Source organism: Seriola dumerili, unplaced genomic scaffold, assembly GCF_002260705.1.
Source record: "Seriola dumerili isolate Sdu_G_001 unplaced genomic scaffold, Sdu_1.0 BDQW01000322.1, whole genome shotgun sequence".
NCBI classification, from domain to species: domain Eukaryota; kingdom Metazoa; phylum Chordata; class Actinopteri; order Carangiformes; family Carangidae; genus Seriola; species Seriola dumerili.
In genome coordinates, this window is record NW_019174577.1 from 1,775,667 (window position 1) to 1,799,441 (window position 23,775).

At 34.4% G+C, this 23,775-nt stretch overlaps 2 protein-coding genes across 4 annotated transcripts in view; one reads left to right on the plus strand and one right to left on the minus strand.

Moving 5' to 3' along the window:
- The first annotated feature begins 1,825 nt into the window (after positions 1–1,825).
- Positions 1,826–19,450, plus strand: LOC111232162 (elongation of very long chain fatty acids protein 4-like). Of its 3 annotated transcripts, none has more exons than XM_022759546.1 (9): positions 1,826–1,897; positions 2,689–2,757; positions 14,923–14,980; positions 15,543–15,730; positions 15,885–15,965; positions 16,119–16,175; positions 16,270–16,384; positions 17,210–17,337; positions 17,439–19,450. In XM_022759546.1, exons 3-9 carry the CDS (start codon positions 14,923–14,925, stop codon positions 17,601–17,603), a joined length of 792 nt encoding a protein of 263 aa, XP_022615267.1. In that variant the 5' UTR covers positions 1,826–1,897; positions 2,689–2,757; the 3' UTR covers positions 17,604–19,450. The 3 variants fall into 3 exon arrangements, with proteins under 3 accessions (XP_022615267.1, XP_022615266.1, XP_022615270.1); XM_022759545.1 differs by having other exon boundaries at positions 1,850–1,907; XM_022759549.1 differs by having other exon boundaries at positions 1,888–1,907; positions 2,685–2,757.
- A 10-nt stretch (positions 19,451–19,460) lies between these two features.
- LOC111232085 (zinc finger protein GLIS1-like) overlaps positions 19,461–23,775 on the minus strand; it is a 69,717-nt gene continuing 65,402 nt past the window's right edge. Inside the window, exons 9-11 of the mRNA XM_022759439.1 lie at positions 20,800–20,939; positions 19,731–19,886; positions 19,461–19,619 (exon numbers count right to left, since the gene is read on the minus strand). Coding sequence (XP_022615160.1) covers positions 19,483–19,619; positions 19,731–19,886; positions 20,800–20,939 — 433 coding nt within the window. The 3' untranslated portion in view covers positions 19,461–19,482. The remainder of the gene's footprint in view (positions 19,620–19,730; positions 19,887–20,799; positions 20,940–23,775) is intronic.

Below are 23,775 nucleotides of genomic sequence, written 5' to 3' on the forward strand. Positions count from 1 at the left end.
ATTCACACTCAAGACAAACACCAGGCTTAGTCATCTTCCAATCAAAACCAAGATTTATCATGTATTTTACATTTTTTTGTATCAAAAAAAATCTCTTGTGCTAGAATTAAATTACATTTGTTATTACAACATACCAATTTATTTTGTATTGTTTTTTGTGTGATCAGTTGGTCTGTCCTTAGTTTTCAGAGGTTATTATAACAAGAAAGTTGAAGTTGTATTAAGACCAAAATCAGAAATCGACAGTGACTTCTTTGACTAATGCTTGGGTTAATGTGTCATATTCTAATTCTGCTGAGCTCATATAATGGTATGCTCTTAGGTGGAGCTTATACAGAGTAAAACATCAGTTTGACTGCTTGGCGTTATGTCTCACTGGTCAGCTGGAAGACCTGCATGGATATATGTCGTCGTCCTGGATAAATGTTCACTGTGATTTTCTAATCAATCTACCTCTGGTCCTGAACTGTCAGCAGGTTTAACACAGCCATGAAAAACTGCTTTAAATAAAACTCACCAGTGGAGGGATGGAGGAAGTATTCAGATCTTTAATAATACACTGTTAAAAAAAAAAAACCTCCACTACAGATAAATGTCCTGCACTTAAAATGTTGCTCAAATAAAAGTATATAATTGATTAATTAATACGAACAAATGCGCATATGAGTGACTTTCTTACACTATAATATTATTAGATTAGTATCAGTGTGTTCACATGCATGTTATTGTACCAGGTTTTTTTTATCATATTCAGATGATACATGATCATAGCTCTAATATTTTCTGATCATCTGTGTGCAGGTGTGTCATGATTTCTAAACATCTCTGCTTCTTATTTTAAACAAAAGAGACTGTTCACAAAGCTGGTAAAGGTGTTTACATGCCACAGTATCCTGGATTTTATCAGGTAACACATCCAGGCCATATCCAGGTTTCTGAAACCAGATTATGGTGTTTACATATGCAGCAACAACAGGGAAACCTGATCATAACCAAGAAGTTGGTTGATGTTTTGTATAGGGCTGCAATTAATGATTATTTTCATTATCGATTAGTCTGATGGTTATTTTGCTAATTAATGTTAGTTAGTTAATTAAAACACCGTCACAAAGGATGTTTTATCCCACCAATAGTCAATTCTGCATTTTTTTGAATTCTCTCTGAAATATAAACAAAGTAAAAATACCTCAGATTTGTACTGAAGTGCAGTTCTTCAGTAAATGTACTATCTATACTGTCTATACGTATCCTTCGATGGACAAGAAGGTGCTTTTATTTCATTAGAAAGATATATGCAGTATAATAAATATATGACAGAAGATAAGGAATAAATAAAAAGTAAAATCATTTTGGAGGGAAACAGCGCCCACTACTGTGCTGAACAAGTAACCAACTGAACCTGTTAGAGAACATTCATTAAATAAAAGAGGCCAGGAAGTGATCTAAATCTTCTCGGTACTTTCTCCATTTACAATCCACTTACAAATCTCAGAATTCTGAGTTTAACGTCAGAATTCTAAAAAAAGAAAATAAAGAAAAAAGAAAAGAAAATTCACATGTGGCCCTAATGCAGAAAAATGTTTATGGGAAAGTCAGAATTCTGACTTTAAAGTATAGTAAGGTAAAAAATATTCACATGTGGCCCAAATCCTCTTCCGTAAATTCCACATTGTTCCCGTGTTTAGTTTGTTTTTGTTCAGCCTTTGGTTTCTGGTGTTGCTGCTCGCTCCAGTCCGTCTCCAATCACTGATCACTGATCACAGCACGAGGATCTGGGTGTGACCAAACTTGGGGGCGTGCTGCAACTTGTACGTTGCGAATAAGTATTTGTCCAACAGCTCCAGATAGTGTCCAAAGGTTCTGCAGCGTTGCTAACTGCTGAAACACCGTTTGCAAGGTCAGAAGCCGTGAGTGGAGTTTTGTCTTTAGTTGTTTCAGATTTTAGTTTTTTCCTCTTTTAATCATTGCATTACAATAGAGGTAGATTTGTTGCAATGTTATTTGTGTGAACAGATCGACAATCCGTGCGTAATGTATAATCTGTAAATATAGAACGCCTTCCACAAATACAAGTTTCATCAACGTTTCTGGACCTTTCCAGGTTTTTAAATGGGTGTGTATGTGGCGGAATGTTCACAACTAGAGTGAGTGACATCACACAGAGTGGGGAGAAGCTGTTCAACTGCTCTGAAAGATTTCTATTGTGCTCGTCCTCACAGCCACAAAGTTTCCAATAACACAAAATGCTGCATATCACAGTGGATCTTTGTGGCATAGTATGGTAAGACATATAAGGTCATAGTATAGTAAAGCAAAAAAAGTCATACTATAGCAAGGCATAGGTAATGGTATAGTAAGACATAAAAACATTATAGTAAACTAAGGAATAAAAAGTGATAGTTTAGTAAGGCATAAAAATGTCAAAGTATAGTAAGGTATAAAGTAACAGTGTAATAACACATAAAGTCATAGGATAGTGAAGCATTAAAATGTCATATTATAGTAAGTCATAGAGTCAGTATAATAAGGCAAAAAAAGTCATAGTATACTAAGCCAAAGAAAAGGCGTAGTATAGTAAGGCATGAAAAAGTCATAGTAGTAAGGCATAAAAAGTCATAGTAGTAAGGCATAAAAAAGTCATAGAGGCCATTGAATCTAATGTCTGTGTCTTTGGATTGCGGGAGGAAGCCGGAGTAACCGGAGAAGACCCACACAGGCATAAGGAGAACATACAAGCTCCACACAAAAACACCCCTGGTAAGTGATAGAAATGTCAGGGTATAGTAAGGCATAAAAACGTCATAGTATGATAAGGCATAAAGCGTCATAAAAACATCATAGTATAGTGAGGCATAAAACGTGTTAAAAACATCATAGTATAATAAGGGATAAAAAAAAAATAATAGTGTAGTATAGTATAGTAAGGTATAAAACGTCATAGTGTAGTAAGGCATAAAAATGTGAAAAAAAGTCATAGTATACTGAGACATAAAAATGTCATAAAACGTCATAGGAAAGTGAGGCAAATAAAGGTAAAAAAAACATCATAGTATAGTAAGGCATAAAAACGTCATAGTATACTGAGGCATAAAAATGTCATAAAACGTAATAGGATAGTAAGGCAAAAAAAGGTAAACAAAAACGTCATAATATAGTAAGGCATAAAAACGTCACGGTATAGTAAGGCATAAAAATGTAAAAAAAAAAACGTCACAGTATGGAAAGACATGCAATGACATAGGATACTAAGGCATAGAAATGTCAAAAAATGTCATAGTATAGTAAGGCATAAAAACATCAAAGAAATGTCATAGTATATTAAGGCATTAAAATGTCATAGTAGAGCAAGGCATAGAAACGTCAAAAAACTTCATAGTATATTAAGGCATAAAAATGTGAGAAAACATCATAGTATAATAAGGCATAAAAACGTCAAAAAACATCATAGTATAGTAAGGCATAAAAACGTCAAAAAACGTCATAGTATAGTATAGCATAAAAAAATCAAAAAACGTCATAGTATAGTATGGCATAAAATGTCAAAAAATGTCATATTACAATGAGGCATAAAAACATCAAAAAACGTCATAATATAGGTAGACATAATAATGTCATGGTATAGCAAGGCATAAAAACGTCAAAAAACGTCATAGGATAGCAAGGCATGAAAACACCAAAAAACGTCATAGTATACTATGGCATAAAATGTGAAAAAATGTCATATTACAATGAGGCCTAAAAACATCAAAAAACGTCATAATATAGGTAGACATAACAATGTCATGGTATAGTGAGGCATAAAAACATCAAAAAACGTCACAGGATAGGAAGGCATAAAAACACCAAAAAACGTCATAGTATACTATGGCATAAAATGTCAAAAAATGTCATATTACAATGAGGCATAAAAACATGAAAAATGTCATAGTATAGGTAGACATAATAATGTCATAGTATAGCAAGGCATAAAAACATCAAAAAATGTCCTAGTATAGTAGGGCATAAAAACACCAAAAAACGTCATAGTATACTATGGGATAAAATGTGAAAAAATGTCATATTCCAATGAGGCATAAAAACATCAAAAAATGTCCTAGTATAGTAGGGCATAAAAACACCAAAAAACGTCATAGTATACTATGGCATAAAATGTCAAAAAATGTCATAGTATAGGTAGACATAAGAACGTCGTGGTATAATGAGGCATAAAAACATCAAAAAATGTCCTAGTATAGTAGGGCATAAAAACACCAAGAAACGTCATAGTATACTATGGCATAAAATGTGAAAAAATGTCATATTACAATGAGGCATAAAAACATAAAAAAACATCATAATATAGGTAGACGTAATAATGTCATGGTATAGCAAGGCATAAAAACATCAAAGAACGTCATAGTATAGTAAGGCATAAAAACACCAAAAAACGTCATAGTATACTATGGCATAAAATGTCAAAAAATGTCATAGTACAATGAGGCAATAAAACATAAAAAAAACATCATAATATAGGTAGACATAATAATGTCATGGTATAGCAAGGCATAAAAACATCAAAAAACATCATAGGATAGCAAGGCATAAAAACACCAAAAAACGTCATAGTATACTATGGCATAAAATGTCAAAAAATGTCATGTTACGATGAAGCATAAAAACATCAAAAAACGTCATAATATAGGTAGACATAATAATGTCATGGTATAATGAGGCATAAAAACATCAAAGAACGTCATAGTATAGTAAGGCATAAAAACACCAAAAAACGTCATAGTATACTATGGCATAAAATGTCAAAAATGTCATATTACAATGAGGCATAAAAACATGAAAAAACGTCATAGTATAGGTAGACATAAGAATGTCATGGTATAGCAAGGCATAAAAACGTCAAAAAACGTCATAGGATAGCAAGGCATAAAAACACCAAAAAACGTCATAGTATACTATGGCATAAAATGTCAAAAAATGTCATATTACAATGAGGCATAAAAACATCAAAAAACGTCATAATATAGGTAGACATAATAATGTCATGGTATAGTGAGGCATAAAAACGTCAAAAAACGTCATAGGATAGCAAGGCATAAAAACACCAAAAAACGTCATAGTATACTATGGCATAAAATGTCAAAAAATGTCATGTTACAATGAGGCATAAAAACATCAAAAAACGTCATAATATAGGTAGACATAATAATGTCATGGTATAGTGAGGCATAAAAACGTCAAAAAACGTCATAGTATAGCAAGGCATAAAAACACCAAAAAACGTCATAGTATACTATGGCATAAAATGTCAAAAAATGTCATATTACAATGAGGCATAAAAACATCAAAAAACGTCATAATATAGGTAGACATAATAATGTCATGGTATAGCAAGGCATAAAAACGTCAAAAAACGTCATAGGATAGCAAGGCATAAAAACACCAAAAAACGTCATAGTATACTATGGCATAAAATGTCAAAAAATGTCATATTACAATGAGGCATAAAAACATCAAAAAACGTCATAATATAGGTAGACATAATAATGTCATGGTATAGTGAGGCATAAAAACGTCAAAAAACGTCATAGGATAGCAAGGCATAAAAACACCAAAAAACGTCATAGTATACTATGGCATAAAATGTCAAAAAATGTCATATTACAATGAGGCATAAAAACATCAAAAAACGTCATAATATAGGTAGACATAATAATGTCATGGTATAGTGAGGCATAAAAACGTCAAAAAACGTCATAGGATAGCAAGGCATAAAAACACCAAAAAACGTCATAGTATACTATGGCATAAAATGTCAAAAAATGTCATATTACAATGAGGCATAAAAACATCAAAAAACGTCATAATATAGGTAGACATAATAATGTCATGGTATAGCAAGGCATAAAAACGTCAAAAAACGTCATAGGATAGCAAGGCATAAAAACACCAAAAAACGTCATAGTATACTATGGCATAAAATGTCAAAAAATGTCATATTACAATGAGGCATAAAAACATCAAAAAACGTCATAATATAGGTAGACATAATAATGTCATGGTATAGCAAGGCATAAAAACGTCAAAAAACGTCATAGGATAGCAAGGCATAAAAACACCAAAAAACGTCATAGTATACTATGGCATAAAATGTCAAAAAATGTCATATTACAATGAGGCATAAAAACATAAAAAAACATCATAATATAGGTAGACATAATAATGTCATGGTATAGCAAGGCATAAAAACGTCAAAAAACGTCATAGGATAGCAAGGCATAAAAACACCAAAAAACGTCATAGTATACTATGGCATAAAATGTCAAAAAATGTCATATTACAATGAGGCATAAAAACATCAAAAAACGTCATAATATAGGTAGACATAATAATGTCATGGTATAGCAAGGCATAAAAACGTCAAAAAACGTCATAGGATAGCAAGGCATAAAAACACCAAAAAACGTCATAGTATACTATGGCATAAAATGTCAAAAAATGTCATGTTACAATGAGGCATAAAAACATCAAAAAACGTCATAATATAGGTAGACATAATAATGTCATGGTATAGTGAGGCATAAAAACGTCAAAAAACGTCATAGGATAGCAAGGCATAAAAACACCAAAAAACGTCATAGTATACTATGGCATAAAATGTCAAAAAATGTCATATTACAATGAGGCATAAAAACATCAAAAAACGTCATAATATAGGTAGACATAAGAATGTCATGGTATAATGAGGCATAAAAACATCAAAAAACGTCATAGTATAGTAAGGCATAAAAACACCAAAAAACGTCATAGTATACTATGGCATAAAATGTCAAAAAATGTCATATTACAATGAGGCATAAAAACATGAAAAACGTCATAGTATAGAAAGACATAAGAATATCATGGTATAATGAGGCATAAAAACATCAAAAAACGTCATAGTATAGTAAGGCATAAAAACACCAAAAAACGTCATAGTATACTATGGCATAAAATGTCAAAAAATGTCATGTTACAATGAAGCACAAAAACATCAAAAAACGTCATAATATAGGTAGACATAATAATGTCATGGTATAGCAAGGCATAAAAACGTCAAAAAACGTCATAGGATAGCAAGGCATAAAAACACCAAAAAACGTCATAGTATACTATGGCATAAAATGTCAAAAAATGTCATATTACAATGAGGCATAAAAACATGAAAAACGTCATAGTATAGAAAGACATAAGAATATCATGGTATAATGAGGCATAAAAACATCAAAAAACGTCATAGTATAGTAAGGCATAAAAACACCAAAAAACGTCATAGTATACTATGGCATAAAATGTCAAAAAATGTCATGTTACAATGAGGCATAAAAACACCAAAAAACGTCATAATATAGGTAGACATAATAATTTCATGGTATAATGAGGCATAAAAACATCAAAGAACGTCATAGTATATTAAGGCATAAAAATGTGAGAAAACATCATAGTATAATAAGGCATAAAAACGTCAAAAAACATCATAGTATAGTAAGGCATAAAAACGTCAAAAAACGTCATAGGATAGCAAGACATAAAAACACCAAAAAACATCATAGTATACTAAGGCATAAAATGTCAAAAAATGTCATATTAAGATGAGGCCTAAAAACATCAAAAAACGTCATAATATAGGTAGACATAAGAATGTCATGGTATAGTAAGGCATAAAAACGTCAAAAAACGTCATAGGATAGCAAGGCATAAAAACACCAAAAAACGTCATAGTATACTATGGCATAAAATGTCAAAAAATGTCATGTTACAATGAGGCCTAAAAACATCAAAAAACGTCATAATATAGGTAGACATAAGAATGTCATGGTATAGTGAGGCATAAAAACGTCAAAAAACGTCATAGGATAGCAAGGCATAAAAACACCAAAAAACGTCATAGTATAGTATGGCATAAAATGTCAAAAAATGTCATATTACAATGAGGCATAAAAACATGAAAAAACGTCATAGTATAGGTAGACATAAGAATGTCATGGTATAGCAAGGCATAAAAACGTCAAAAAACGTCATAGGATAGTAAGGCATAAAAACACCAAAAAACGTCATAGTATACTATGGCATAAAATGTCAAAAAATGTCATGTTACAATGAGGCATAAAAACACCAAAAAACGTCATAATATAGGTAGACATAATAATGTCATAGTATAGCAAGGCATAAAAACATCAAAGAACGTCATAGTATAGTAAGGCATAAAAATCCCAAAAACGTCATAGTATACTATGGCATAAAATGTCAAAAAATGTCATGTAACGATGAAGCATAAAAACATCAAAAAACGTCATAATATAGGTAGACATAAGAATGTCATGGTATAATTAGGCATAAAAACATCAAAGAACGTCATAGTATAGTAAGGCATAAAAACACCAAAAAACGTCATGGTATAGTATGGCATAAAATGTCAAAAATGTCATATCACAATGAGGCATAAAAACATGAAAAAACGTCATAGTATAGGTAGACATAAGAATGTCATGGTATAGCAAGGCATAAAAATGTCAAAAAACGTCATAGGATAGCAAGGCATAAAAACACCAAAAAACGTCATAGTATACTATGGCATAAAATGTCAAAAAATGTCATATTACAATGAGGCATAAAAACATGAAAAACGTCATAGTATAGAAAGACATAAGAATATCATGGTATAATGAGGCATAAAAACATCAAAGAACGTCATAGTATAGTAAGGCATAAAAACACCAAAAAACGTCATAGTATACTATGGCATAAAATGTCAAAAAATGTCATGTTACAATGAGGCATAAAAACACCAAAAAACGTCATAATATAGGTAGACATAATAATTTCATGGTATAATGAGGCATAAAAACATCAAAGAACGTCATAGTATATTAAGGCATAAAAATGTGAGAAAACATCATAGTATAATAAGGCATAAAAACGTCAAAAAACATCATAGTATAGTAAGGCATAAAAACGTCAAAAAACGTCATAGGATAGCAAGACATAAAAACACCAAAAAACATCATAGTATACTATGGCATAAAATGTCAAAAAATGTCATTTTACAATGAGGCATAAAAACATCAAAAAACATCATAATATAGGTAGACATAAGAATGTCATGGTATTGTGAGGCATAAAAACACCAAAAAACGTCATAGTATACTATGGCATAAAATGTCAAAAAATGTCATATTACAATGAGGCATAAAAACATAAAAACACATCATAATATCGGTAGACGTAATAATGTCATGGTATAGCAAGGCATAAAAATGTCAAAAAACGTCATAGGATAGCAAGGCATAAAAACACCAAAAAACGTCATAGTATACTATGGCATAAAATGTCAAAAAATGTCATGTTAAAATGAGGCATAAAAATATCAAAAAACGTCATAAAATAGGTAGACATAAGAATGTCGTTGTATAATGAGGCATAAAAACATCAAAGAACTTCATAGTATAGTAAGGCATAAAAACACCAAAAAACGTCATAGTATAGTATGGCATAAAATGTCAAAAAATGTCATATTACAATGAGGCATAAAATCATGAAAAAACGTCATAGTATAGGTAGACGTAAGAATGTCATTGTATAGCAAGGCATAAAAACGTCAAAAAACGTCATAGGATAGCAAGGCATAAAAACACCAAAAAACGTCATAGTATACTATGGCATAAAATGTCAAAAAATGTCATATTACAATGAGGCATAAAAACATGAAAAACGTCATAGTATAGGTAGACATAAGAATGTCATGGTATAGTGAGGCATAAAAACGTCAAAAAACGTCATAGGATAGCAAGGCAAAAAAACACCAAAAAACGTCATAGTATACTATGGCATAAAATGTCAAAAAATGTCATATTACAATGAAGCATAAAAACATAAAAAAACATCATAATATAGGTAGACGTAATAATGTCATGGTATAGCAAGGCATAAAAACGTCAAAAAACGTCATAGGATAGCAAGGCATAAAAACACCAAAAAACGTCATAGTATACTATGGCATAAAATGTCAAAAAATGTCATATTACAATGAAGCATAAAAACATAAAAAAACATCATAATATAGGTAGACGTAATAATGTCATGGTATAGCAAGGCATAAAAACATCAAAGAACGTCATAGTATAGTAAGGCATAAAAACACCAAAAAACGTCATAATATAGGTAGACATAAGAATATCATGGTATAATGAGGCATAAAAACATCAAAAACGTCATAGTATAGTAAGGCATAAAAACACCAAAAAACGTCATAGTATAGTATGGCATAAAATGTCAAAAAATGTCATGTTACAATGAGGCATAAAAACATCAAAAAACGTCATAATATAGGTAGACATAAGAAGGACGTGGTATAATGAGGCATAAAAACATCAACGAACGTCATAGTATAGTAAGGCATAAAAAGTCATGAAAAAGTCATAGTATAGTAAGGCATAAAAAGTCATGAAAAAGTCATAGTATAGTAAGGCATAAAAAGTCATGAAAAAGTCATAGTATAGTAAGGCATAAAAAGTCATGAAAAAGTCATAGTATAGTAAGGCATAAAAAGTCATGAAAAAGTCATAGTATAGTAAGGCATAAAAAGTCATGAAAAAGTCATAGTATAGTAAGGCATAAAAAGTCATGAAAAAGTCATAGTATAGTAAGGCATAAAAAGTCATGAAAAAGTCATAGTATAGTAAGGCATAAAAAGTCATGAAAAAGTCATAGTATAGTAAGGCATAAAAACATCAAAAAACGTCATAATATAGGTAGACATAATAATGTCATGCTATAATGAGGCATAAAAACATCAAAAAATGTCAAAGTATAGTAAGGCATAAAAACACCAAAAAACGTCATAGTATACTAAGGCATAAAATGTCAAAAAATGTCATATTAAAATGAGGCCTGAAAACATCAAAAAACGTCATAATATAGGTAGACATAATAATGTCATGGTATAGCAAGGCATAAAAACGTCAAAAAACGTTATGGAATAAAAAGTCATAAAAACACCAAAAAACGTCATAGTATACTATGGCATAAAATGTCAAAAAATTTCATATTACAATGTGGCATAAAAACATAAAAAAAACGTCATAATATAGGTAAACATAATAATGTCATAGTATATCAAGGCCTAAAAACGTCAAAAAACGTCATAGGATAGCAAGGCATAAAAACACCAAAAAACGTCATAGTATAGTATGGCATAAAATGTAAAAAAATGTCATATTACAATGAGGCATAAAATCATCAAAAAACGTCATAGTATGGGTAGACATAATAATGTCATGGTATAGTGAGGCATAAAAACATCAAAAAAAGTCATAGTATGCGTAGACATAATAATGTCATGGTATAGTGAGGCATAAAAACATCAAAAAATGTCATAGTATAGTATGGCATAAAATGTCAAAGTATAGTTAGGCACAAAAACGTCATTGTATAATAAGGCATAAAACGTCATAAAAACGTCATAGTATATTAAGGCATGAAAATGTCAAAAAAACATCACAGTATAGTAAGGCGTAAAACATCATAGTGTAGTAAGTGTCAGGGACCAAGCCGTGAGGCAATGAGGAGAACAGGAATTTAGATGGAAGAAATAGGGGTTTTATTTACACAAAAAACACAATACAACATAAACCAAGAACTTGATTTTCTTGGCCTATAAAAGAGGTTAGCGAAAGAGAATTATACTCAAAATAACAGCAACAAAACAAGATGTTAACTGAACAAACTGACCTAACATAGTGTGACATGAGGGCACATATAAAGTGGCTTGGCCAAACCAAATAACACACAAGGGGAAAACAAAATGGACATCAACTACAACTAATTCAAAGGAAAAGCTATCTAAACCCAAACCCCCCTCATGGTTTGGCCTGATGGGCAGGCCACAGGATTTAACAGTCCTTTGCCCTCGGACACGCCTTTTGCTTCAACAGGAAGGGACCTCCCCACTAGCATGGTAACGTTTATTACTGTTATTCTGTGTGGCTGTGGCCATCACAGTAAGGCATAAAAACGTCAAAAAAAATCATTTTATATTAAGGCATATAAATGTCAAAAAACGTGATTGTATAGTAAGGCATAAAATGTCATGGTATAGTAAGTCATAAAACATCATAGTACAGTAAGACATAAAAACTTCAAAAACATCATAGTATAATAAGGCATAAAACATCATCATATAATAAGGCATAAAAACTTCATATTATATTAAGGCATATAAATGTCAAAAAACGTGATCGTATAGTAAGGCATAAAATGTCATGGTATAGTAAGTCATAAAACGTCATAGTATAGTAAGCCATAAAAACGTCAAAAACATTATAGTATAATAAGGCATAAAACATCATAATATAATAAGGCATAAAAACTTCATAGTATATCAAGGCATATAAATGTCAAAAACGTGATCGTATAGTAAGGCATAAAATGTCATGGTATAGTAAGTCGTAAAATGTCATAGTATAGTAAGCCATAAAAACGTCAAAAACATCATAGTATAATAAGGCATAAAACATCATAATATAATAAGGCATAAAAACTTCATAGTATATCAAGGCATATAAATGTCAAAAACGTGATCGTATAGTAAGGCATAAAATGTCATGGTATAGTAAGTCGTAAAATGTCATAGTACAGTAAGACATAAAAACGACAAAAAACGTCATAGTATAGTAAGATATGAAAATTTCAAAAATATCATAGTATAATAAGGCATAAAACATCATAGTATAATAAGGCATAAAAATGTCATAGTATATCAAGGCATAAAAATGTCAAAAAACTCCATAGTATAGTAAGGCATAAAAACGTCAAAAAATGTAATCGTATAGCAAGGTATAAAACATAATAAAAACGCCACAGTATAGTAAGGCATAAAAATGTCAAAAACATCATAGTATAAAAATGTCATTGTATAGCAAGGCATAAAAATGTCAAAAAACGTCATAGTATAGTAAGGCATAAAAACATCATAGTATAAAAAGGCATAAAATGTCCCAGTATAGCAAGGCATAGAACGTCATAAAAACATCACAGTATAGTAAGGCACAAAAGCATCAAAAAAACGTCATAGTATAGTAAGGCATAAAAATGTTATAAAAGATCACAGTGTAGAAAGGCATAAAACGTCATAAAAACCTCTTGGCATAGCAAAGCATAAAACGTCAAAAAACGTCATAGTACAGTAAGGCATAAAAACGTCATAATATAAAAAGGCATAAAACGTAATTAAAACATCATAGTATAGTAAGGCATAAAAACGTCAAAAAAATGTCATAGTATAGTAAGGCATAAAAACGTAAAAAAATGTCATAGTATGGTAAAACATACAATGTCATAGGATATTAAGGTATAAAAATGTCAAAAAATGTCATAGAATAGTAAGATAAAAACGTCAAAAAACGTCATAGTATAGTAAGGCATAAAAATGTAAAAAGTTTTATAGTATAGCAAGGCATAAAACATAATAAAAACGTCACAGTATAGTAAGATATAAACATGTCAAAAACATCATAGTATAAAAAGTCATAGTATAGCAAGGCATAAAACGTCATAAAAATATCATTGTATATGATGGCATAAAAATGTCAAAAAACGTAATAGCATAGTAAGGCCTAAAAACATCATAGTATAAAAAGTCATAGTATAGCAAGGCATAAAACGTCATAAAAATATCATTGTATATGATGGCATAAAAATGTCAAAAAACGTAATAGCATAGTAAGGCATAAAAACATCACAGTATAAAAAGGCATAAAACATCCCAGTATAGCAAGGCATAGAATATCATAAAAACATCACACTATAGTAGGGCATAAAAATGTAAAAAAAAAAACGTCATAGTATGGTATGACATACAATGTCATAGGACATTAAGGCCTAAAAACGTCCAAAACGTCATAGTATAGTAAGGCATAAAACTTCATATTATAGTAAGGCATAAAAACGACGCAGTAGGTTGAGCAGGCGCCCCATATGTAGAGGCTACAGTCCTCGCTGCAGTCGGCCCCGGTTTGAATGTTGCATCGGATGGCCCTTTACTGCATGTCATTCCCCCTCTCTCTGCCTCCCCATTTCATGTATTTCTCTACTATACTATCTAATAAAGGCATAAAAAAGCCCTGAAAAAATATACTTAAAAAAAAAAAACGTCATAGTATAATACGGCATAAAATATCATAGTATAGTAAGGCATAAATACATTTTAAAAACATCATGGTTTGGAAAGACATACAATGTCATAGGATACTAAGGCATAAAACGTCATAAAAATATCATTGTATTTGATGGCATAAAAATGTCAAAAAACGTAATAGCATAGTAAGGCATAAAAACATCACAGTATAAAAAGGCATAAAACATCCCAGTATAGCAAGGCATAGAATATCATAAAAACATCACACTATAGTAAGGCATAAAAATGTAAAAAAAAAAATGTCATTGTATGGTAAGACATACAATGTCATAGGATACTGAGGCATAAAAACGTCAAAAACGTCATAGTATAGTAAGGCATAAAAATGTCAAAAAAAACATCATAGTATAGTAAGGCATAAAAACGTCAAAAACGTCATTGTATAGTTAGGCATAAAAACGTCATAGTATAGTAAGGTATAAAACGTTGTAGTATAATAAGGCATAAAAACGTCAAAAACATCATAGTATAGTAAGGCATAAAAATGTCAAAAACGTCATACTATCGTGAGGTATAAAAATGTCATAAAATGTCATAGTATAATAAGGCATAAAAATGCATACTATAGTAAGTCACTGAGATCCACAAATGCTTTTCCGCTTCATAAATAGAAAATTGATTTAAAAATGTCTGTTTGAAAGTTGTAAATGTTAGGAGGATACAAATCTATCGCTATACATTATTTTATATGTTTTCAGATGGCTTCTGCATGGCAAAGTGTCCTGTCTGTGCACCAGAGGATAGTGGCCAATGGAGGTGTGGTGATGATTATTATTTTTTCCTACATATACAATTAATTTTCCTTTTTTGATTGGTTTTCTTTTTTTTTTTTTTTTTGCAAAACAACAGCAGAGAAGAGATTCCCAGTCTTATGCACAAGCCTGTGTGTGTGTGTTCAGTATGTGGGAGTTGGGAGCTGCAGATGTGCTAGTCTTCACAGTGACTGCTTTGTGGCTTGTCCCATGGTTTGCCACCACCACGCCACTTTTTATACTCCATTATCTTGTTACAGTCATTTGTGCAGTCGACGCATGTGAGTGGGAGGAACAGAGACCCAGACTCAGGGAGAGCCCTTTAATTGTCAGGAGAAAATTGTACTTTTCATGTACTCCACTGCATTTTTGCATTTTTTTTCCAGCTTTATAAAATTTAATTGGTTTACAGTTATAAAATTGCACATATAATGGGTCATCTGCTCTGAACTGGAAGAAGACAAACTGTAAATCTTTGTATTTCTTTTGTATGTACCCTGAACTTTATTTATTCATATGTCAATAAAGCCTGAGAGTCCCTGACACAGAGCCCTATTATGTTGCAGACAGGAGGACTGACCCGTGGCTGCTGGTCTACTCCCCCGTCCCCGTGTCACTCATCTTTCTGGTTTACCTCTGTGTGGTCTGGGCCGGCCCTCGGCTGATGAAACACAGGGAACCCGTTGACCTCAAAGTCGTTCTCATTGTTTACAACTTCGCCATGGTCGGCCTGTCTGCCTACATGTTCTATGAGGTGCAGGAGTCCTGCTTTTTGTTGTTGTGTTAACAGGGAAACCAAATCAATCCTGAGCATGAAAATATGACTCAAAAATATTTTCTTATGCTCAACATAAATGGTTATATTATTGGTGTATCATTTCATGAAATTGTTGTTCTAATATTTTTAGTTCTTAGTCACATCATGGCTCTCAAACTACAGCTATCTCTGTCAGCCTGTAGATTACAACACCAGCCCATTGGCAATGAGGGTAAGAATTTTTCTCACACAAGCTTCACTTGGAATTCACAGTAAAATGTGAAAAGCAGGTGGCTGACAGCGCAGTTTGAAAGATAAAACATACAGTTACCTTTATTGGATTATTATTAATGCAATATTGAACTTTCACCTTTCCGGCCTCCAGATGGCCAGAGTTTGCTGGTGGTTTTTCTTCTCCAAGGTCATAGAGCTCTCTGACACGGTAAATATTTGTTGAAACATTTTCAGTATCAGTGAAATTCAGTCAGAGGAGTAAGAATATAGTTATAACTCTGCTCCTCTCTCTCTATGAGCAGCTCTTCTTCATCCTGAGAAAGAAGAACAGTCAACTGACTTTCCTTCATGTCTACCACCATGGCACCATGATCTTCAACTGGTGGGCGGGAGTCAAGTATGTGGCCGGAGGACAGTGTGAGTCAACGATTGTAGTAATTTAATGAAAGCGCTCTAATGATATTTTTTCTTGTTTCCAACAAATCCCACATAAATACCAAAAACCAACAATCAGCTGATTGTTCTTACAAGTATTTTCTGTATAGCCAGAGCAGTAGGTATCTTATTCCTCTGTGCTGTGAAGCTCTGTTGTTGTTCAAAAACTATTTAAAAAAAACAAAAAAACATATAAATGAGCTGCACCATTGCACTTGATCGTAAATACTTGCTGGAGCACCAAATGTGTATTTTTCCACAACTGAAAATAGTCCCCAAAAGATGTACCAATTCCTCCTATTTGAGCAACTTTTGCTACAAACTGTGTTGAGTTTGAATGTTTTACTTTGCCTTAAAAAAAAAATATATATATTTGTGAAGATTTACACCTTCAGCAGGAACATGTGTGTGAGGTTAATTGCTACAGACAGATTAAGAAAGTTGGAAATTATTGAGAAATGAACTAACACATTGTTGGTCTTTATCTTTTCATGGGCTTTGTTGACAACCCCCCTAAAAAAAAAACACTCTAGAATAACACCTCAATTAATGCTGATATGAACTTATCTTTAAACATGACTGTTTTCATGCCAAAGATATCAGGCATTTTTATTTAAGTAAAAAATCTCATTACTTTTTTCCACCACAGAAATTTGAAATACTTTTAATAATTCACACACTATCAATATTAACAAGTATTTTCTCTGTATTTTGATGTATTTAATGACTTCAATTTTGAGTATAATGATTGATTTAACTGATTTAAAAAAACTTTTTCCTTTGCTTTATTCACACCACATCCTGCAGCATTCTTCATCGGCCTGGTCAACACCTTTGTTCACATAGTGATGTACTCTTACTACGGCCTGGCTGCAATTGGCCCTCACATGCAGAAGTACCTGTGGTGGAAACGATACCTAACGTCTCTGCAGCTGGTGAGTGGCTCCTGCTCTGTGTAACTGGAATTGTACATGCAGTATGTTTCGAAAGTAACTCAAAATGCAACTCTAAATTTTGTCTTCGGCTGCCTCTCCAGATGCAGTTTCTGATGTTCCTTGTGCACACGGGCTACAACCTGTTCACAGAGTGTGACTTCCCCGACACCATGAACATGGTGGTGTTTGGTTACTGTGTCACCCTCATCATCCTCTTCAGTAACTTCTATTATCAGAGCTACCTCAGCAAGAAGAAGCAGAAATAAGACGCAGTGGTGAGGCGTTGACACACAATCGAACACACTGAGGCTTTAATGAGAGGCGCTTACGCGATAGTGTGACAAAGTATTTTGCACAGTGAGTCAAGTGTTCTGTGTCTGCAGTCCCCACCAGTGTCCACTAGAGGGCACAACATGTCCACAGTGTGAAGGTTTTTCTAATGGTCCTCATCAACTGTCTGTTCTACACAAACTTGAACATTGAATATTTTACAGACATATACAACTAATGTGAACAAGCTCAGTCCTCTCTGCATTATTTTTAATGTAAAAATGACGAACATGATTGTTGTAAACAAACTGTACATTTTATACATACAATAATAAAGTAGGTTGGTCTCTGCATTATTGCAGAATTTATTAGCCCAAACCCTCCTCAGTAAATAAATCCAAAAGCAAAAAACACAAAATACAGAAATGCAAACATTTTTTTTCCACTGCTAAAACAACACGGCAAAATGATATATTCTTTTCTACACTTCAGTCTAAAGTAGATTGAAACATGTAGATTAGAGAGGAAAAAACATGGGAGGAGGGAAAGGTTTCATTTAAAGTCCATTCAGGGACTTTGTAGTGACTGAAGTTTATGTATTAAAGCTGAAAGAACTGTATGTGTAATCTCAGCCTGATTGTACTGTAAGCGTGCAAGTCTTCGCACCAAGACAAATTCTCTGTACATGATGAGTTCTTGGCCAATAAATGTGATTCTGAATCTAAGAAGGAAAGCTTATGTCTCTTATGGACCTCGATGGGAAGATAGTTTAAAAAGTCCTAATAAGAAAAGGAAACTTCAATGTAATTTCTCCCTTCATGTAAAATGAGTAAAAATCTGACCAAAATGTTTTTTTGTTTTCTTCCTTCTTACATATTTCAAATCTTTCTAACCCAGCGGTTCCCAGCTTGGATGTCTGACCCCTAAGACAAATCTGAAAGGTGTCAGAATAATTAAAGGGGACTTCCAGCAATTTAGCATTGTACTTTCATTATGTTAAGGGACATGCAAGCGACAGATTAAAAACAGAAGGGGCAAAATCGATCCAGTAGAGGTTGAGATATCCTGACTTTTAGTCTCTTGCTCCAAAAAATGATCCTGCTGATCCTACAATTCTCATACTACAACTCGGCAGCGTCTTTGGGAAGACCCCTCCTGCAGGGTAAACACCTACATATCTAAAACTACACATTCCAAGTTTAGAACAGAGGCTTTCTGTTATAAATCTGTATCGAGCCCAATCCCAAATAACCATGATGACATCACCATGGCATCATTGAGGTTATTTTCTCAGAGTTTAGTAAGCTTCCTTCACAGACACAGAAAACATTTTACATGTGTTTTATAGGCTGTTTAGTACTTACTCCTCAGGACAAGTTAACTGATCTTAATGTGTAAAATCAGTGTGTCCCTTTAACAGAATCAGACAATGCATCAATTTTTTGATTTTTCCTCAAATCTTTGCTCATTTACTCATGAATTACTGAATAATTTTACATCTGAAAATGGTTCACATAACACCTGGAAAAATCACTTTTTGTTATACTGGTGACATTTTTGTTTTGAGGGGTCACGATCCATAAAGGTTAGGACTTAAACCAACTCTGCATCTTGACTATTCAGGTAGTGTAAGGTTAGTAGTCTCAACTGACTTCAAAGCTTTTTTTGTCTGTTGGTTTCCAGTAGGTCAGAAGAATCTATAAATCATTTTTGATTCACTGTGTGAGCTATATTTTGCTGTTGGAAAAAAGAAAAAAAAAACGAAACAAGAACTAGAGAAGAAGTGATCCGAGTGTGTAAAGATGCATGTGAAGGGAGTTGTACTGCAAAGTAGTAGAGTGGGTGTGGTGAAGCGTGCCCTGCTCCAGTGTTGCTCTACGTCTCTGTGTAGACGGAGGACATGTGGCTCAGGCTGCGGTCGAAGCTGCCCACCTGGAAGAAAATGCTCTCCTCTGGGCTTGAAGAGAACTGGCACCCTGCGTTTCCTTGCAGCTCCTGGGTCAAGCTGAAGCCTGGAATAGACATGACGTGCACTTTGTTTAATATTTTTGATAAAATCATTCACGTAATCTTTTATGATCTTTTTGATTCCGGCATTTAGGCCCGAAGTAAAATGTCCTCACCTGCAGAGCCAGAGTTGCTAGTCGACATGTGGAAGCCATTGTGCTGATGGGAAGTGTAGGCGTGAGAATCTCCTGGGATGTGGACACCACCGACCGTCTGCTCCATCCTGTAGGAGTCTCCGAAATGGAAGCAGCTCTGAAAGCTGCCTTGGTATTCTAGGAAATGAGGGAGGATGTTGAGGAGTCGGGGGTGAGAGAGAGAGAGAGAGAGAGAGAGAGAGAGAGAGAGAGGGGAGAAAAATAGAAGCCAGACTTGATCAACTGCCACCAACATCTATGGGTGATTGTTTCCAAGGTCAGTAAGCGTCCGCTTCATCCGGCTGAAGCTTAATGTGGATCTCAAAATATGACAACGCTATATTTGTGCTCGTGCTAACTCTGCCAGCCCCTTAGTATGTAACATTTATCCCCATCGTCTCAGTTTGTACTCAGAATCGACCGCAGGAGTCACGATAATGGGAAAGCAGCCTTTCCTGGAGCGTTTTTACGCAACTCCCCGACCACAGCGCGGTTAGAGAGACGTCCATGTGTAGATCTTTACAGGGAAAACAGTGTTTAAGGCATTAGGAAAAAGGCTCTGGAGTGACAGCTGAGCCTGCCAATGTCAGGGCGCTGAGAGACAGCTGAATACATGAGCCAGCATTTTGTTGGCTAATTCAGTGCAGGGAAAAGGCTTCCGGCATGTGGTTTTCCCCACTCTGTTTCTACGACTCTAATCTCTCTCTGTCCTAAAAATGCTCTGACAGAGCCACAGGGCAATATCGCTACTCTACGAGACAACTTCCTCTCGCTGAGGCCTTTTATGTGGGTTTGGTGGTACAGAAAGCGTTTGAAAAAAGGACACAAGGGTGTTCAGATCTGAAGTGTATTCAAGTGTTCTGGCACTGTGAGTTCTCTCATAGGACATTATATAAGAGTATTAGGCGGGCTACATGTTGCTGATTCACCTGTCGCAGGAAAGATTTAGTGACAGTAAATTGAAACGCCAGCGAACATTTTGAAATTCAATCCAAAACAGATTTCCTGAAACAAGTTACATTCAGACAGTATGTGTCTGGGTCAGTCTTACCGTCGTTGGCAGACTGATGATGGTGATAGTGAGAGTAGGGCTTTTGGTGGGAGTGACCATGCTGTTTCTCCAGAGGAGGAGGAGGGGGAGGAGGCGTCCCTGTTGCTTTCATCCCAGGAGACAGGAGGGGACCCGACACCCTGGAGGAGACGCAGAGAGGGGGTGGGTGAGATAAAACATTTAAAGCTCTAAATCTAACATTATTTCTTTCTTGACAGTGTCAACAAGTTGTCATAAAATGCTGTAAAAATGCTTCATACATTGTGACATCCCAATCAAAACCAGAGCTACACGCCGGCCTGCTAAACCACAGCAGGGCAGTTAGTGATCCTAAAAACACAGAAGAAGAAACGGTCCAGGCGTGTGGAAACTTGGGCTCCCCACACGTAATCGTCCTCCTACCACATATTATGATCTTAAGTCAACAAACAGCAGAGTGTGCATTCAAGTGAAACCACCCCCCACCACCCCCCATGCTCAAACACTCAAACACTCACACACACACACACACACACACACACTGCCCACCACTGCAGTAACCCCAGGCTTTGTGGCCTGGAGAGAAGAAAGCACAATCGTGTTTACATTCATGACGTCTGAGAGAAGGAATATTGAGATTACATGTTTGTGACTTTGTGGATTTGAACAGCCTGGAGAACAACTGAGGTTTCCACGTTGGCTTATTTTTGTGCATATTGATAACTTAAATAAAAGTTTGAAAAATGTTATTGGGATACATTTGATATTTGATACAGCAGTGGGCAAATCACATTGCAGGGAAATAATCTTCAACTTGACAACACTGTGCCATCAAAGAGTAATGTTTAAATGAAGCATACTGTCCTTATACGTCTTCAGTCTCAACTTTTAAAGAGTCTCACTGTTTGCTAGGGGAAACCACAGTCTGGAGATCAAAGGCGTCATAGCAAATGGTGAAATATTACGATCACAGCAGCTGATAGTAATTCTGCCACTTAGCGTCATAGTTAAACTTGTTCACCCTCAAAAACCTGCAGAGGGAAATGTACGCTCTACAGCATGCCTCGTTGAGCTTGTGCAGAAGCTTTCAGCAGCATCTCAGTGCAAGTTCTGCATAACATCATATCATCTAACATGAAAAGTATGCTGCTATCATGATGGATGTTACCTATTTTTAATTTTGTCATTGCTGTAAAGTGTGCAGGGATGAAGGGATTTCAACAAATTTGAAGAATTACATCATGCATTTTCAAAATAAACTTTGTAGAAACATTAGCAGAAATGTGGAACCTCTTTCAGATATGCCTTTTGTTATGTGTGTATGCCTCAGGTCTAAATAAGCGCCTGACTCACGTTAATGTAAAAGTCACAACTTCAGTCCTACTGGATCCCACCGAGTAACATTTCCGTCAACACTGATAATGCGGCAAAGGTCTGAATTTAATCACTATAAACAAATAGTCTGACCTTTGCGGAATACTCCTATTCCATTTCGTGCCAAGAGTTGAATGAGAAAATTGATACCACTCACATGTCTGTACAACCAATGTGAGGCTAGCGCCAGGAGACAGTTAGTTTAGTTTAACACACAGGCTGTAAACGGGGGGAAACAGCCTGGCTCTGTCCAAAGGTTAATAAACAGCCAACCAGCAACCGCATTATAGCTCATATATTATGTCAAAAATCAAGAAACCAAAATGTAAAATTGACAGGTTGTATGGAGATACTGTGTATTAATCAGTGATGTTTAGAAATTGTATTGACTTTGGTCAGAGCCAGGCTTGCCGTTTCCCCCAGTTTACATCCTGTGTGCTAAGCTAAGCTTCTCTCTGTAGCTTCATATTTAACTTACAGTTTGGTATCAACCTTCTCATCACACTTTCAGCGAACATATTTACCAAAATGTCAAACAACTCCTTTAACTTAAAGGCCACAGAAGCACAAGTTTAAACAGGCAGAGAGAGATTTTCAATGTGTGTCTTGTTAAGCCTTCATAAGATCATAGTGATAAATTTACCCAGAAGTAAGAACCACGTCTGGTATTTATTCAGACACTTAAATGTTAAATGTGAAATTTAACAAGAAACTCAAAATGACCAACAATTTAACGACTTAATGTTGTACATTTGACATTAACTTAATGAAACAGCAATCTGGTGAAAAATCCAGACTGATAGCCAACAGAGCTGCCTTTAAAAACTGAGCTGGCCAATCACCTCCCCCCCAAATATTCAGCAGCTACTTAGTACCCTCTCATGACTGCATATCAGGAATGCCAACACATAAACTGCTGCTGTGTTACTATGTGGAAGCATATGGTTTGCACTAAGCGCTATATGAATGTGATGACAGAGTGTTGCTGGAGGCGGCCGAGCCCTCAGATGACTGCTCATTGCTGGCCTGGCTGGAGCCTACTATATGACCTACTGCTCCATGCATGAGGTACGTCCCACCCAGCACTCAGTAGCTCGCAGTGGCTTTGTGCATGGCATTTGGCAGAGAGCGGCCGATGAAGGGAGATGGTAAATGCTGCAAAGCTTTCCTGCCAATGCTAAATTTATTTACATTTTACTTAGCTGTAGGACACAGCTTCAGGCTCTTTGTGTTATTGCTTTTATCAACGGAGATCATCATACAATTGTATAAATATATACTCTGGATTTTTATTGCCTCAATAAAGAAAGTCATGTTTTTGCTCCTGTATGTCCTCTTTCTCTGAATCTGATAACATGAAATTATGTGGACAGATATGTCTTGAGCCAATGAACATATGATTATATTTTGGCAGTAATCTGGGATTCCCATCATACTAATAACAAGTGGTGGAAAGTAACTACGTAATTGCACTTACTTTTACTTTACTTGAGTATTTTACTTTCTACCTCCACTCTACTACACCTCAGAGGGAGATACTATACTTGTTACTCCATTACATTAATTATTTGACAATGATAACTGGTTACATTACAGATTTTACATACAAAACAAATGATCAAC

Bases quoted from the DNA above. Each gene is read 5' to 3' on its own strand.
- LOC111232162 (XM_022759546.1), top strand. From the start codon at position 14,923: ATGGCTTCTGCATGGCAAAGTGTCCTGTCTGTGCACCAGAGGATAGTG. The intron at 14,981-15,542 runs GTGTGGTGATGA...ATTATGTTGCAG, and splicing joins GAGGATAGTGGCCAATGGAG to ACAGGAGGACTGACCCGTGG. The intron at 16,385-17,209 runs GTGAGTCAACGA...CACATCCTGCAG, and splicing joins GTATGTGGCCGGAGGACAGT to CATTCTTCATCGGCCTGGTC.